Genomic DNA, 18,231 nt, shown 5'->3' on the forward strand with positions numbered 1-18,231 from the left:
TGACTTGGTAGAGGTTTATAAGATGATCAGAGGAATAGATAGAGTAGACGGTCAGAAACTTTTTCCCCGGGTACAACAGAGTGTTACAAGGGGACATAAATTTAAGGTGAAGGGTGGAAGGTATAGGGGAGATGTCAGGGGTGGGTTCTTTACCCAGAGAGTGGTGGGGGTTTGGAATGCGCTGCCTGTGGGAATGGTAGAGTCAGAATCTTTGGTGACCTTTAAGCGGCAATTGGATAGGTACATGGATGGGTGCTTAAGCTAGGACAAATGTTCGGCACAACATCGTGGGCTGAAGGGCCTATTCTGTGCTGTATTGTTCTACGTTCTATGTAACCAACTGAATTCCTTAAATGTGTGGCTAAATTCTTGTGTTTATGTAAGGTTATGCTTTAATAAGTTCATATCTATATGGCTGCTGAAAAGTTATTACTTAAAGTATCAATGTTGACGAAAGATCAAAGTTTTGTATAGTGCTTTGGCTGCATTCAGTCTAATCCCAGAGCTATGAATGACTTTAGATTGTGTTCCGATGCCTGGAAAAATGATTTGTCATAGTTTCACACAGAGTACGGTTGTCTTCTTTGTTTATTTAATGACTTATGTTGCGTAAAATAGTGCAAAGTTAACACAGGAAACTTAGTGTTAAGCAACTGAACTAAACTTCAACTTGGTTGATTCATCCCTTGAGGCAGACAGGAGCAGCAAAACACAAATTTTGTTTTGTTCATGGGATGTGAACACTCCTTGCAAAGCCAGAATGTATTGCCTAATTGTTCTAAGGAAAACAGCGGTGAGCCTTCTTGAACTGCTGTAGCCCAAGTAGTATGTGCACAGCCAGGGTGCTGTTAGGGAAGAAATTCTCGGAATTTTGACCCAGCTGCAACGGGAAAATGGTGATTCTAGTTCTTAGCCTGGACAGGTGTGAGTTGGAGAAATTTGTAGATGGTGGTGCACCCATCCATTTGTTGCACTGGCCTTCTCAGTAACAAAAGTTGTTGACTTGGAAGGTGCTGTCAATGAAACTTTGAAGAGTGGTTGAGTTGCATCTTGTCAGCATTAGTGGTAGAGGAAGGGAATGTTTCAGTTGATGAATGGAGTGCCTATCAGGCAGGCTACTTTAAAACCCATAGTATAGGAACAGGAATAGGTCATTCAACCCTTCAAGCCTGCTCTACCATTCAATAGCATCATGGCTGGCTTGCTTGTGGTCTCAAGTCCAGCTTCCTGCTTGCTCTTAACTGCCCTTGCTTTCAAAATACTCTTTAACCCAGCCTTCAGTAAACTTAGTGACCCACGACTTGGCTAGTGTCAGTTGTATTATTGCTTTAAGATCTGGACATTCTAATGAGTCAAGGAGCAGACAAATGACCAAATACCATTTGCTGTCCAGCCAGTCACATGATAGAAGGAAGCTGTTCACAGTAAATTGTTGTCAGACCTGAATGAAATAAATCTGTTTGATATTTTAAGTAAACTGAATCCATGCTACTTAATTTATGTTATTTGCCAATAGCACAAGGAATGGAATCAGCAGAGGAAATTGTTCTTCAAAAATCTTAAAAAAAAAACAGAGAAATGCCTCAAACAAGACTTAAAGCAGTGTGGAAGTTAACATTTACACTGGGGCACCTTAAGAAAAAAAATCACGATAGAAAAAGTAGATATGATTCCAGCTGATTGAAGTTGCAAAGGGCAGCATTTTTAAACATAGCAAAAGAAAGCCAGCAACTGCATTGCTGAATCTCCACATAGGCTAATCTTATGTTGAGAAGACTATTGTAAATCCACTAGACATGGATAACATTTGCAAAAGGCAGGGAGCATCCGAAAGATGACTGCTAAATTCCCTAAAATGAATTGGAAAGCCACAGACATCCTACCTGAACTTAGGCTGTTTAAACAAGGCATGAAACTATGCTTTTTCGAGTTAGCTGTCGCAAATCCGCATAAACAAGCAGTCAAAATAAAGACAGCCGTTGGAAATGAGTAATTGCTCATAATCAACACTTTAGGCTTTTCTGAAGAGATCCAGCTAAATCCTGCTAAGCTGTGGGAAATGCTAGAATGCCGATTTCATGTAAAACTATAGAATTCACCATTTAGACCTGGTTTTGGAGGTGCCACCCAGAAGAACTAATTGATGAATTTTGTTAGGACGTGCCTTTACAAAGGCAAGAACTGTGATTTCTCAGAGACTGAGCTGTGTGAGCAGATAATGATGCTGGTTATAGCTTCAACACTAATAATAATTTTTTCCAAGAAACCTCTGGGAGAGAAAGAAAGGCCACAACATTGATACACTTAAAAGATGGCAGACAATATGAAGGCATAGTAATTGGACAACAATGTCTGCAGAAGTCAGGTGCACTAACCAGCAGCATTCCCACGCGTTTTATTTTTGTCTGCACAGACCTCTGAGCTCTACGCATGCCAACGACTATTGAAACCAGAAGTCAGTGCTGTGATCAGCATCAGCCCTGCTGATCGCAGGCACTCAGTATTGCTGCACAGCTTACAAGGAACACCAGTTACCAATCATGGTGCAGTTGCCAGGCAGAAAGCAAGCAAGCCATGTGGGAAGTGTAATCTGTTGCATTCAATGCAAAGCTGTCTTGCATTCCAAGGACCTCACGAGTGTCCAGTGCAAAAGGGACACTGGGATTGCTCATGTAAAGAGTTTGGTTCCCAAGCTACAACCAGAGCCTGCAATAAAATACAGTCAACATAAATAATGGGCAGCAGGAGGTGTGCCAGAACATGCATAAATGTAAACACATGGTATTTAGCTGAAAGACTGGCCAGGGTGAAGATTCCAAGTGGACAAACCTAAAATCACTGAAAGAACTGGCTTTCCACATTATGATGATGACACATTGCATGAATGTAGTCAAACAGAAGTATTAACATGCTATGTCGAAATAAAACTCACAAAAGCATGCTTGAGTCCAAGGTCGACTTGGGAGCGACCAATCATAATTCTGTTGGAGATATATCTGAACTGTTGAAAGGCATAGAATCTACAACAGCAAAATTAACTGCATTTAATGGGGGACACCTGTTGCTTGTACTGTATATTGACAACGAAAAGCAACTATGGCAGTTCTGCATGGAAACCTCGTGTATTCTGGATGATGTGCATAAGCAGACCAGAAGTAGTAGATTAACTAGCATGCATAGATCTTAACATTATGACCAAACATATTCACACCTGATGTCAGTAGTGTGTACAATATATTATCGGCAACAACTAACAAGTCTCTTTAACACCACCTTAAAAATCCTTGACCTCTAGATTCTTGATCTGCAAGAGGATGGTAAGTTATTGTGAGTAGCTCGGAATGTGGAGTAATCAGATCAGCCATGAGCTTATTGAAAAGGTTTGAGTAGCTCATTCTTGATCCAAAGTTGTATTTTCGCATCAGGTCAGCAAGATAGCAATTGCATTAGAAGAGACAAAGAATACTTTTGCATTGAGTTAGCCCAGAACTTAACAGCAATTGTCCGTAGACAGATTCGACCCATAGGAAACTTCAAAGATGATGCTGTATTGCATCTCAGAAAGTATGCAATTCTGTCAACTGATGATCCCAGTAAGCTCAGTGTTCATACAGAGAACAGATGAATGAGCTAAATAATGTGGCATATGATGGTACTATCCATTGGGTACATTAGCACACAGACTGGGCATTTCAGTTACATGCACCATGAAGTAAGATGTCAAATTCAGTATTTGTCTGTATTCAGCATGTCTAAATATTTTTCTGAAGAGAGACATGCACACAATTCTAATATTAGAGGAATTGAATTCTAAATTCACAGTAGATAAATTCTTCTCCAAGCTGGATGTGAAATACAGATATTGGTCAGTTCACTTGATAAAGGAATGTCAAGAAATCTCTACTTCACAACACCGTTTGGAACATATTGCTTCCCGAGACTCCCGTTTTGTTTGAAGGAGAAATTGCAAGCGATAGAGTCAGCAGAGGATGTATCCAGTTGGAGATCCTGGTCATCAGATCAAGACTTCAAAAGCACACGCTTCAACCCGAAATCTAGATAAAGACTGTGTCAAACAACAAATGAATGAACTGCCGACCTACAGCTAACAAATGGCCAATGTCATTGTTTTCCATTCGTGCAATGTGGATGGGCCAGCATTTATTGCCCATTCTGGTTGCCTTTAAAGTGCTACTTCGCCATCATCTTGACTCTCTGCAGTCTATTTGATGTAAATCCACCCACAGTGCTTTTAGCGATAGAGTTTACAGCAACATACTGCTAGTCAAACTTCAATAATTTGAAGAGGAAACTAATATTCATTAGTTTAGCATCATCACCTGCTCAGGATGTCCCAATGTGTTCTACGCTCAATTATTTAGTTTTGAAATATTATCACTATTATTCAAGCACTAACAGGAGAAACAAAAAGAAAAGCCGCCAGATGATTTTTTAAAAAATTATTGATGGCACTGTTTCAACAGCAAGGCTGAACTAATCATTGCAGAGGATGTTGTTAAACATTGCAACTTGATATGTGTACATTTACATGGGTAATTTCATTCAACCACCATATGGCTTCATATGTAGATTGCCCTCCGTTTGTCTCTACCGTACAAGAGTCCTTTTCAGCACTGGGGACAAAAATAAGATAAAATCTGACTACAGTTTAAGTTAATTAAATGTCTTGCCTTACAAGTCATTCAAATAGAAACATTTTTTAACTATATGTTCCTGCAGAAATCACATTCCAAACAAAGAGTACCATGTTCATTACAATCATAAGAGATTGTACAACTTCCTGTATTAAAAAGTAATGCATTTCAATTCGGTAATCAGACGGCATCTTGAATAAGTTAGATGTGTGTGTCTCCATTACAGCCTGTTCCTTTAGCATCACAGTGTGAATATTCTGCAAACCCACTCCTGACATCAAGGTGGGAAAAAAATTCCAGACAACTGGTACTTCCAGATTTCGGATTTTTGAATTGGAGGGATTATCGAGTGGTGCCACAGCATTTTCATGTTCCCTCGAAAGAGTAATTGAAGCTTGCGTCTGACATTATATCTGAAAGATGGTATCTCTGATATTGCAGCGCTCATTCAGTACTGCGCTGGAATGTTAGCTGAATCTCTGAAGCAGAACTTAAACCCCCACACTTCTGCTCAGGCAATATGTCTATCTATGAGCCAAGGCTGATGTTTTTATCCATAAGCCATTGTTCCAGGAACATCATTGTGCAGACATTTTATGTTTTTCCTCATGGTTCTCAGAAACTGATGATTCTATCAAGTGTAATGTGTAGGAACGTCAGGTTTAGGAGCAGATCTTTCAGCTCTTCAAGCCTGCTCCACCATTCAGTAAGGTCATGGTTAATCTGTTTCTGGTCTCAACTCCATTTTCCTATCTGACCTGTCAATGTAATTCAGTTGTGAATGCATTTAATGACCAAGCTTCCATATATAGTTACTGGGATTCTTTTTAAAAACACACTGTGACCAAAGTGTACAATTTTCTAAGATAAACCAGGTAGTTGTCAAAAAGTGTGGCTGCTAGGATTATTTGTTTAATTGTAATAATATTGATAACAGTTATTATATTTTAGGAAAAATTACAATGTTGCATAATACTTTCAGTTCATTGCAAATTTCTGCCATCTCAAGTGAGGACTTCAACTATAGGTTCTGTACTTTTGGGGTATTATATAGTTCAAAGCCATGGAACAATCCAAAATTGAGAGTCCAAAGCTTTATTTTTATGCTACTATATGTTTTCAGAAAAAAAGTGACATAACACAAAATTTTAAAATGTCCCTCTTAGTGAAATTACAAACAAGACTATGCTAAGTTACTGCTTAAGGCATTGCGACTACTAGCAGCTTTCAGAAAGACCTCAAAAGGCACTATTCCTATATATGCAGTCATCCCTTGGAAACTGACCTATACTACAGACAAATAACTTATTCTAGCAAGGGCTTGTTTTTTGTGGTCTCTCCATTGTGCAGAGGGTGAAAGGGGAAATGTTGGGCTGATTGTTATCAAGGGACTAAATATTTTATGCAACCAATTGCTTTGAAGGAGTCAATTAACTATTTGCATTGGAGTGATTCATAACTTTCAGTGATTGTTCATTGACTTATTAATCATTTTCTTTGTTTTGATTTAACAGCCCAAATCCACAGTAGCTGAGCGAGCAGTTGCACGAATTGCCTCGCATCCACTCATAAGCAGAAAAATTGAAGCTATTAAAGGTAAGATGCAGGTTACTGTGAAACAGGTAGTAATGAAAAGGAATTCAGTATGTCGTCTTTGCTTGTCTGTGCTACAGCTGATTCATTTTTGTGATATTGTTATCTACAGTTCGGAATAAAAAGTTGAGTTATTATGATTCTATGTTTATAATGTCTACATACACAGATATTATTTGTTTCATCATTTTTGTTAAATTTTCAGTCTTGACCATTGAATTTTTATATTGTACGTCGATAGCAACAGTTATAAAGAGCAAGAAATTCCTGGTGTACCAGGTAGGAGTTTCGAGTGCTGTGTCAGGGAAAGATGAAGTGCAGTTTTATGTTCCTGATCTTGACCACACGATTCTGAAAAGATGGTGCACACTACTGCCACAGTGTGTTAGTGGTGGAAGGAGTGAGTGTTGAAGATGTTAGTTGGGGTTGCCAATCAAGTGAACTGCTATGTCCTGGTCACACTGCATGGGAGTTTGGAGTTTTACCCATTCAGGCAAGTAAAGAGTATCTCATCACCTTACACTTGGTCAGGGGTGTGATGGGATACTCTTTACATGGTAGGCCTTAAGGAGACAGGACGTGAGTTACTCAGCTCAGAATTCCTCATCTCTATCCTGCTGTTGTATCACAGTGGCCGGGCCAGTTCAGGTTCTGGTCAAGGATAATCCCCAAGATGTTGACAGTAGGTGTTCCAGTGATGCGAATGTCATTGAACAGTTAGGGGATATAGCTACATTCCATCTTGTTGGAAAGAGTCTGGCGCAAATATTACTTGCCACTTAGCAACTTGGATGTTGTTCGGTTCTTGCTGCAAATGCAAACCAACTGGTTGATTATCTGAAGAGTTACGCATGATTTTGAATGTTGTGTAGTCTTCAATGAATGTCCCTAGTTTTGACATATGATAAAAGGAAAGTCATTGATGAAGAAACCAAAGATGGTTTGGCCTGAGACATGACCCTGAGGAATTCTAGACTGAGACGACTGACCTCCAATCACCGTAACTCTTTCCTTTATGCTAGGTGTTTCAGGAGTATTGATCTTCAATACTTTTGCTAGAATGGTGTCAGGACCACAGCATTTTTATATCCAGTTAAAAGAATTGCTGCAGTGCATCTAACAAATAGTACACACCATTGCCAATGTGCATTAGTGGTGAATGAAATGACTGTTGAATAGGGTTGAGTTGTTTGGGTGTTGATGAGTAATACCTGTCTAGGCACGTAGACCGTATTCCCTCACACTCCTGACCCTTCATGTGGATGGTGGGCAAGATTTGGAAAATCAGGAAATGAGTTACTTACTGCAGGTACTGAATCTATACTAGGTTAAAACTGTCACAACTTAGTTGGGCTTGTCATGTAGCCAGAACGCCTGACACTCACTCACCATAGTGTATCTTCTGTAGGGAGCTTGAGACAGAAATGTGTTCTCGTAGTGGTCAAATGAAGCTGTGCAAGGGTGAACTGAAAGCTTCATTTCGGAGCTTTGATGTCAACTTCAATTCCTGGGAGAAACTTCTTCACAACCAAGTAATAAGCAGTGCAGTCTCCTTCAAAAGCAGCCCTCCCAGAAAAAGGAATTACCTGCATTTATATAGTGCCTTATATTACAAGCATTTTATAGCCAAAGTTGGAATGTAGGAAACATTGCAGCTCATCTGCACACACAAAGCATTCAGAGCAGCAATGCCATAATGATTAGATAACCTACTTTCTGTTATGTTGGTGGAACATTACCAACATCACCCCTTCTTCGCTTCAAAATAGCATAATGGGATATTTTACATGCAACTGAAAGAGCATATAGGGCCTTAGTTTAGCATTCATCTGAAAGATATGTATCTGAAAGATGGCATATCTAACACTACAGCACACCCTGGGTTATCAGCCTATATTTTTATCCTCAAGTGACGAAATAGGATTTGAATCCACAATGTTTCTATCTCCGAGGCAAGATTGTTACTCACAGAGTCAAGTGATACCACCTCTCTGAAGGTGGGAACATGTTGATGTGCCACTTTATCCTGCAAGCAAGCAACATTTATCAGAGTGTGCTGCAGTCTCTCTAGATATTACGGCTGGTCTCATTGAGCAATTGAGATGTGAGTAATCTAGATAACAACAAAGCTCAGTATGTGAATGTAAAGTGGAACCATAAATGCTAGTTGATTACCCTCATGAGAACTGGTAGGTGACATAAATGGTTATAGTGCATAAAGAAGAGTCAGAATTACTGATACAGTTGGGAAACGTGACAGCTTCAGGATGCTGTCACCAGTTTGTATGAGGTCAACTTGGGGCACTACATCCAGGCACTCAGCATTTAACTTCTGACATTGATTGCCATAGCTATCCTGTTCCACTGCCATTTAAATGGAGGGCAACCTTGCTTTTGTGCATACAGTCTGTAGTTTTGCTGTCCTGTCATTTATGGTCAAGTCACTAATCGTGCATAGTCATCTCTAGAAGTCTTCACAGTCACAGCTTGCTCAGGAGAATGTTACTTCAGTCAAAATTTCACAGCAAGTAAATATCATCCTGAACTCATCATGAATTTTCTTTCCAGAAATAGAAGGGATTAGCTGGGAAAGCCTTCTTCGTGGGCTTCTTTTTGCCTTACTAATTCCAGACACTGAACCTTTTGCCTTATAAGATGGTGGTTTGCACCAAGTGCTCAACTCTGTTGTGCATTGCCTGGTGTAGCCCTGGAACTCAATGCTGCGAGATAGTCTCTGCTGTAGGCTGAGAAGGTGTATTATTCACTTGTTTCTGTTTTCTCTGGGCCCTCATCTGAACCAGTTGAGATTTTTCATTCTGATCCCATCTTCCAATGCCTGTTGCCATCTTTTCTCAGTTGCAGGTGTCCCTCTAGCAAAGTGAGGATTTTTTTCCAGTCAGTTGCGACCCAGTGGCCAATTCACTGTCCAAAGTGTCTTTGGGTATACAGCAGTCATCCATCCAGTGAATGTCATCAAGTGTAGATATTGTTTGCTTCGCATTAATACATGCTAATGAAGTTATCACATTGCATGTCCTCTGAATTGGTGACCCAGTCCTGCCAAGAAATGCTGAGGATATGTCTAAGACAGCAAAAGTAGAAACTGTCCATCCTTTTCACCTACCTAGCATATGTTGTTCAGGAGTCACTGTAGCGGGTGTGCTGTGGATGCAGGCTTGGTAGACTTGCAGTTTAATATTGTCATTCAGACTGTTGTTGTTTCACACATTCTTGTGCAGTTTGAGCATAACAGATTTGTGCATTAATTTCAACATTGTGATAGTCTGCTGGTGATAGTGGAACCTATATATGTGAAGCAATCAATAACCACTGGCTTCATATTGCCAATGCTAATAGATGGCAGCAAGGCAACAGCTGGACCATGGCAAGGGGAATGATGGCCTGATGATATTATCACTGAAATAATATTCCAGAGACCCCGAGTAATGTTCTGGACTCCTGGATTTGAATCCTACCATATGGTGGAGTTTGAATCCAATAATGATCTGGGATTAAGATGACCATGAAACTGTTGTTGACTATTGGCAAAACTCATCGGGCTCAGTATGCCCTTCAGGAAATGTTCAAGACCTAAGGAAACCGCTGTCATTACCTGATCTAGCCTACATGTGAGTCCAGACCCACAGCAATGTGGTTGACGTTTAACTACCCACTGGACAATTAGTGTTGGCCATTAAATGGTGGCCCAGTCAGCGATGTTCACACATCCTGTAAATGAATCCTTAAAATAAAGGTGTTCATTAACTGCTTGGATACATGTATGAAGGTAAACCACCGAGCACTAGGGGATAATAGTTTACATTGGAGATATATGTCTTTTTAATCAACCTGCTCAGAGATGTTATTACATACATCTGGCGCAGGTGTGGCTTGAACCCAGGCCTTCTAACCTAAAGGTAGCGACACTACCAATGTGCCACAAGAGCACCAATGTAAACTCAGTGATAAACAATAAACAGGCTCCACCAAGAATTTCAACCTTAGTGTACTTGTTAGTAATAGGCTTGCAAGTTTTAAAAAATGTGTTCATGAAATAAAGATGTCGCTATATCAAGACAACATTTTTTGCCCATCCCTAATTACTTGGGGTAGTCATGATTTGGAGATGCCGGTGTTGGACTGGGGTGTACAAAATTAAAAATCACACAATACCAGGTTATTGTCCAACAGGTTATTTGGAAGGACTAGTTTTCAGAGCGCTGCTCCTTCATCAGGTAGCTACTTGGGGTAGCTAAGAGTCAACACGTAGGCTGGACCATTTAAGGGTGGTGTATTTCCTTTGCTAAAGAACATTAGTGAGCCAAATGTGTTTTTATGACAATTTAGTAGCACATTTTTTATTCTATTTAATTTTATTTTACCATCTGCCTTGGTGGAATTTGAGCCTATGACCCCAGCACATTAACCCACTGTTCTGGATTACTAAATGAGTGACATTACCACTATACCACCACCACCTCAATAGGTATGACTTCAACCAGCAACAAAGTTTTAATCCTGAATTACATTGTCTTTGGTCTTGCTAGGGCTCCCTGATACCACACTCGGTCAAACAGTTCAATAAAACAAAGAACTGCAGATGCTGGAAATCTGAAACAGCAACAAAAATTGCTGGAGAATTTCAGCCATTCTGAAAAATGATCACTTGACCCAAAAAGCTAACGCTGCTTTCTCTCCACGGATACTGCCAGACTTGCTGAGTTTGATTGACCTGATTCATTGATTTCAAAGCACTTACCCTAACAATCCCCCTCTTGTTCATGTTTGGAACAAGGCTTTAATGAGGTCAGGAACTGAATAGGTCTGGTGGAACCCAACCGAACATCCATGAGCATACGTTGCTTAATAAGTACTACTTGATAGCTCGCATACTGATCAATTCTCAGAAGGTACATTAAGAATGGTAAATTCTTGGGAATATCTTCAAAGTTTTACAAATGAAAATGTTCATCCTTTTCAATAAATGGGAAAATTATCTCATCTGTGAAAACATTCCAGGAAAGAATCTTTATTTTACTGGTTTTTGTTTCAAATTGATAAGTACATATTTAATCATTTTAAATGTATGTATATGTGCTTTATTATCCAATACAATGATCATGTTTATAATGACAAAGGTGTCAACCAAGAGTGATGCTACTTGTCCATCTCAGTTTTAACTGCCATTTTCCAATTTGCATAAACCAATTGATAACTTCTACAAAACAATATGATTTATAAAGTAACATGTTTTGTAATATTTAGTTTCAGGGCTGATTTTTTTTAAAAGAAATGAATGTTATGAAAATGCAAGATGTTCTATAGTAGTTAAAGACAGTTCTATTTTAAATACATTTCTCCTCTTCCCAATACCTGAATGGAAACTGTTACTTAGGAACAGCATGAAGTGTTCTGTATAACCAGTTGTAAAAAGGTGAAAGTCACCATAGTCCCAGAGGACCGGACTGCTCTCTCATTAAAGAGTGATGGCTGGTGGTGAGTTTCGCTTGAGGGTCACCCCAGCTCAGGCGAGAGGTACAGTTCATGTGTGGGTCCTCCAGTATGGAAGTTAAAACCCCGCAGTTGGTGTCACTCAGCATTGCAAACCAGCTATCCGTCCAACTGAACTAACCATCCCCCATCCAGTTGTAGTTCACACAATCAAATATTCTTTTAAGTTTCTTATTAATGAATTTCTCCCTGTCACTAACACTTCCAAAAGAGCCAAGTTGGAGACTAACGGTTCTGTTGTTAATTTTGTAGAGGAGGGAAATGTGACTATAAGATGACTTTAAACCTGGTGTTATGAAGTAAATGTTTCAGTGAAAGTTTTTAACTTTTTTCCCCAGTTGCTGTAACTTCATTCAAAGAAGCGAGACAAAAAGCAAAAAGACAAAGATTGTGCAGTACGCCTCATTTACAAACTGAATCTTTGAAACAGACAAGTCCAGAAGAAAGTAAACTCGATGAAATGAATGAGATAAAAGAAGATGATAATGCCAGTGAGAGAATCAAAAACATAGCCTCCAAACCAGTGAGTGCGACTGTTAAAACATCTGACACTAAAGCTCTGCATAATGACACAACCTCCGAAACCCCAGCTGCAGAAATAACATTGACTGGTCAACATAGTGAAGAGAGTAAGCCACAGGGAAAAATAAAAGCTTTCACTAAGTACGAAAATACCAAAGCTGTTGAAGTAAATGCCAGCGATCCGGATGTATCCACTGTTCCTGGTGTATCCCATCGTTCGGATGTATCCAGTGAAGACGAGAAGTATTTTGACGACAGCACAGAGGAGAGGTATTACAATCAAACATCTAGTGATGACAGTGGGGATGATGATTTCTTCATTGGAAAGGTGAAAAGGATAAGTAAAAAGAACCAAGAACTTGATCCAACTTTGGAAGCCAACACTCTGAAAGATGATGAAGAAATCATGCCAAATGTCATGAAGAAAGGGAAGAATGATCCCATGGGTTGTGATGGAAAGAACAACAACAGCCCAAAAACAACATTTGGTTCTTTGTTTTGTAACAACTTGTCTGATTCAAAGATTTTGAAACAGAAGAGGTAACAGCCAGGTTTAATTATAGTTTAAAATTTGCATTGGAATTAAATTCTTATAATACAAAAAACAAAGCAAGATAAACTATTTCAAACCTCTTTCTTTTTTAGCAACTTCCAAGGAAATGTCAAGAAAAAGCAATCAGGTCAGTCTGTTTTTTTTTAAATTGGGGCTTTTCTGTGATGATTTTGATTCTAGTCATAATCTCAATGTCTATTAATTTCCTTAGACACAAGATATACAATGATTTCAATCAACTGGGCATTCCTACCCATGTTTACAAAAGAATAAGCTAATTCGATTAGCCCAATCTTTTGCATCTTCTAACAGATCAGCTCTTCAATATTTTCAATTTTTTGAGTAGAGGCGATTAATCAAAGATTTCTAAAGATAGAAACTGAAAAGCCTCCATTCCTTTGAGGGTAAATGAGTGAAAGTCTTAATGCTATTCACTTGCAATGATTGATGCCGGAGTAGTTTTGTTCCTTCAAAATATTCCAGTGATCAGGGCCAGACAGTATGTAGGGCATATGAGGCCAAACATTTCAATGTTAGGTATCACGTTTTAAAAAATGATTTTTAAAATGTCACCATTAATACTAAGAAAGTAAATGTGTTTGCATTTATTTATTAATTGTTGCAGGGCAGGTGCAGAATAAGGAATCCTCTACTTTGCTTCAAACATGTGTTTTAATGATAAAACATTCCTATTACACAGATCTAGGTTTTTTTTCAGTATCTCAATGATTGGAGCCCTGCTGACAAACTATGAAATCATGATCACTAGAACCTAGGTTAAAATTTCCCAGCTCAGTCCATGCAAAACCTTCAAAAATTGTTTTGTTTGCCAGTTCTAACTCGTTCTGTTTGATCTAGTTGCTAATCCAGAGTTTAGAAATGATGTGCGAACTCACTGTACTACCCTCGACTGGGGGAGATGGTTTTATGAAGAATAGAACATTTGCATGGCCAGAAAGATCTTCAGGCATAATTTTTCATATTAAAAATGTCCCACTCAATTTGATATCTCTGAAATGTTCTCCATTATCTATTACTGCTATTAAAGTTTGGATTTCTTGTATTCTGAGTGCTATAAAATTGTTTTTTTTTTATTTAGATGTGTAGAGTATCATCCTTTCCTGAAAAATGAAATGAATTCTATTTTATGTAATGCTACTAAAATTTAAATGTTGGTGCATTTAAAATATGTAACAGTATGGGAGTGTGATAGCATGTTGACCCAAAATCTCTTTTGTGGTATCTGTCATGTTGTATTGTAAATGTGTTCTGATTGCAACGTTTTGTAATTCTTGTTGCTTTTTGCTTGCACAGATGTTACACGAAGAAAGTCCCAAAATAAGATCCTGCCCTTTCGTGGGAGATCAAGTGGGAGGTCTAATGTTGTCTTTCCAAAGCCACAGCAATCACTTCATCCCTCTTGGGAAGCAAGCAAAAGGCAGAAAGAGCAGTCTAAGATCATTGCATTCCAGGGGAAAAAGATCAAATTTGATGATTAGTGTTTTAAAAAAGACATTCATTACATATTTTTGTATTCAAAAAGGTTTCACATAATGACATTTTTCACATAGATATGAAGCATCTGTCCTGTGTTTTTTATACCAAGAAGAATTGTAGAGTTCATTTTAATGCAGTTTATTTATCATTGCTTCTAAACTTGTGAAGTGCACTTCCTGAAAGGCAACACATTTGAAATTCATTTTGGAACATTTACAAGATTTGTTAAATATTAAGTACAGGATGTGGGAAATGTTGTTTATGTACAATGTTTGGTTGAGGAGTATTTACTATATGCAAATATAGAAAATATTGAAGTCTGGAACAGAACTAAGATTATTTCTAGTAGTGATAATTCAGTAAATATTCTCATTAGCATTTTGTTAATTATTTAACTTTATGGTGGTCACTGTATTGTCACATTTGTAAGAACAGAACCTCATCTTGATTTCCTGCTTTACCTTTCGCAGATTGTTCCTGCAACAGGAAGATCTTTTATTCTTCAAAACCTAAAGGCACCTTTTTTAGTTAAGCTTTCAGTGGTTAATGTCAGCAGGGAACTAGACAACTGCAAACTAGATCATGTTACTTGGGACTGTCTGAGTAGATTGTGCCAATAAATTATTATTTTGTTATAAACATTTTAATGGATTGCTGAGAAAAATTCATGGTTGATTATCAGACAAAAACACAAGTCATGAGTACTGTCCTAAAAACTTTCTATCGAGAATTTCTTGTTTCCAAATGCAGATTAACCCTTAGGATGACAACAGTTCCAAAGAGTTTTCAATTCCTCATGTCATGCCATGAACTAAGATGGGCAGAGTAGTAATTTATAGATTATTGAATGAATGACATCACATTAATGTAACTTAGAATATATTTGCTTCTAAAATTCTGGTGTTATGTGTGCATTACAGCCATGGCCAGAGAATCTTGTCTTTTGTTTTTGGTGTTTTGGATCACAATTCTGAGATATTGCTGACCTATTATGTTTCTGACTATGGAATTCTGAATAAAAAATGTAACTCCCCTGTACAATGGATCTGTTGCTTTTGTTGGCATGGTTATATAACAGGATCCTCTGAGTGTTTCCACGCGGGAGATGTATGAGGGCATCACAAAGTGCAATGAACCAATTTCTGTTGCTTCTATTGCACACGGCATAGAAATGTCACATAATACAGTCCAGCGTGAAATGTGCTGTTGAGTGGTGTTATGGCCTTTGCAGTGTATCAAATCCTGTATAAGGTTAGCACCACTTAAAATTAACCCGAACTGTTTAAATGCAGGTTATAGTTTTGTTTTGTAGTTATTCATGCTGGGTCAGCATTCATTGACCATCCCTAGTTGCCCTTGAGAAGAGGGTGGTGAAGTGCAGCCTTGAACTACTACAGTCTAATTGGTGTACAATTGGTGATAGGGAGGGAGGACCAGGATTTGGCTCCAGTGATACTGAAGGAGCAGTGATAAATTTACAAGGCAGGATGATAAGTGGCTTGGTTGGGAACTTGGAGATGGTAGTGTTCCCACATACATCTTTGTTCTTTTAGATTTTAGTGGTAGCTATGTTTGGACCAACACGTTTAAGAAGTGTTGCTGAGCAGCCGATTCTACAAGTGGTTGATGCAGATTGTCCAGCGTGCAAGAAGACTGAATCATGGTGAAAGAAGGGAGACAGCAAGCACCATTGTTCTCTGGTACTGCTCATAGAGATCCTGGTGGCAGTGGTGATAAACCAAGATACCACTGATGGTGAAAATCTGAAATGGAAACAGAAATTGCTGGACAATCTCAGCAGGTCTGGCAGCATTTGTGGAAAGAAAGCAGAGCTAACATATTGAGTCCAGTGACCCTTTTTCAGAATGAACGAGATGTTAGTTACCTACAGAACATCCGACAGAAAACCTGGGAAGGCATGGGGACGAATTAGCCAGGTTGTCAAAACTAGCAACCTCATCTGTACAACTTTAATGCAGTCCTACAAGATGTTGAGTAATCTCTAAGAAGCAGTCAATAAATACAAACTTGTCCATAAATTACAAAAAGCTAGTGTGCATTTTCAGCAGATAATAGAAAAAGCAATTGGAATTATACAGTACAGTACAGTACAGAAGAAGCTCATCATCCCCATCAATTCGGCCCTGACAAAAGCTACCCTAAATTTGTACTGGTCTCACTTTCCAACACTTGGCCCATTGTCTTGAATGGTATGACTTTTCAAGTGCATAGCCAAGTAGTGAGGTTCTCTGCCTCTAAGGCAGTGTAATCTGGATTCCCACCACACTCCAGGTGAAAAAGATTTTTCTCAAATCCCCTGTAAATCTAAAAATTATGCTCACGTGATTGACCCTTCAACTAAGGGAAACAATTGCTTCCTACCCACCCTGTTCATGCCCCCTCATAATACTCGTCACCTCAATCAGGTCCTATCTCAGTCTTCTCTCCCCTAAAGAACGAACCTGAGCTTATCCAGCCTCTCTCCATCCCAGGCTCCATCCTGGTGAATCTCCTCTGCACCCCTTCCAGAGCAATCACGTCCTTCCAAACATGCGGTGCCAAGAACAGAACCAAAGATTTGTTCAGCTTCAATATAATTTGCTTCCGCCCGTGATCTATGCCACATCTGACAAAGGAAAGTATCCCGTATGATGTCTTAACCACCATATTAGGCCACTACTCTTGCCTTCAGGGATTTGTGCACAAGCACCCCACAATCCGTCTGTTCCTCTGAACTTCCTAGTGTCCTGCCGTTCATTGAGTACACCTTTCTCGTTTTACTTCTTGCAAAGTGCATCACCTAACACTTATCAGGGCTAAAGACCATCTGCCACTGACCTGCCCATCTGATCATTCCATCTATATCCTCCTGTAATCTAAGACCTTCCTCCAAACTCTAAATCACTCAGCTAATATTTGTATCAGCTACAAACTTAATATTGCCCCTAAATTTTCTTCGACATTATTTAACTATATCACGAACGGTAAGGGAGCCAGCACTGATCCCTGTGGTAAACCACTGGATACTGATCTCCAGTCTCACCGCCTTCAACCCCCACCCCCTGTCTCCTCCCACTGAGCCAATTTTGGATCCAACTTGCTACATTACCCTGGATCCCACGTGCTTCTTCAATTCCCCATGCAGGATCTTATCAAAGGCTTTGCTGAAATCCATATAAACTACATCAAGTACTATATGTTCATCTACACACCTGGCCACCTCCTTAAAAATGGTCAATCAAATTTAGCATAATCTCCCTCCAACAGAGCTATGCTGACTATCATTGATCAAACCTTGCATCCCCAAGAAAAGACTAATTCCCTCCTTCAGAACTTTCTCCAGTAGTTGCCATACCACTGATTTGAGACATATTGGCTTGTAGTTCCCATCCTTTTTGAATCTCACTTTAGCTGCCCTCCAGTCCTCTGGCACCTCCCATTGCCCAGAGAGGAATTAACAATCTGTGTCACAGTCACTGTAATTACATCCATCATCTCCCACAGCAACATGGGATACGACTCATCCAGACGTGGGAAATTGTTCACTTTTAAGACAGCTAAAAGCTCCTCACTCCATACATCAAACTGTTCGAGAACTTCCCAAATTTTTTACCTACATTTTCATTTCCAAAGTGAAGGCAGAAGTGAAATACTAATTTAAAACTGTCCAGCTCCACAGGCACATTGCCCCCTCGGTCCCGAATGGACTCTACTCTTTTCCTGGTTATCTTTGTCCCCTTGATCGACTTACAGACTATCAGGCTCTTTTTCTCTCTAATTTGACCTACCAGTGTTTCTTAGTGTTCCCTCTTTGCCCTCGTAATTGCTTTAAGATTCTTCCCTGCACTTTGTCTTTTTCACTAGGATTCTCCGGTGACTTGTTCCCTTTGATCAAAGTTT

General features: G+C 39.2%; 1 protein-coding gene across 4 annotated transcripts in view; it reads left to right on the plus strand.

Moving 5' to 3' along the window:
- Nucleotides 1–15,369, plus strand: part of srfbp1 (serum response factor binding protein 1) — a 205,421-nt gene extending 190,052 nt beyond the window's left edge. For all 4 annotated transcript variants that reach the window (XM_043711584.1, XM_043711594.1, XM_043711604.1 and 1 more), the window contains 4 exons: nt 6,170–6,251; nt 12,098–12,821; nt 12,927–12,961; nt 14,149–15,369. In XM_043711584.1, the coding sequence (XP_043567519.1) occupies nt 6,170–6,251; nt 12,098–12,821; nt 12,927–12,961; nt 14,149–14,333 (1,026 nt within the window). In that variant the 3' untranslated portion in view covers nt 14,334–15,369. The remainder of the gene's footprint in view (nt 1–6,169; nt 6,252–12,097; nt 12,822–12,926; nt 12,962–14,148) is intronic.
- Nucleotides 15,370–18,231: the final 2,862 nt, after the last annotated feature.

Source organism: Chiloscyllium plagiosum, chromosome 2 (assembly GCF_004010195.1).
Source record: "Chiloscyllium plagiosum isolate BGI_BamShark_2017 chromosome 2, ASM401019v2, whole genome shotgun sequence".
NCBI lineage: Eukaryota > Metazoa > Chordata > Chondrichthyes > Orectolobiformes > Hemiscylliidae > Chiloscyllium > Chiloscyllium plagiosum.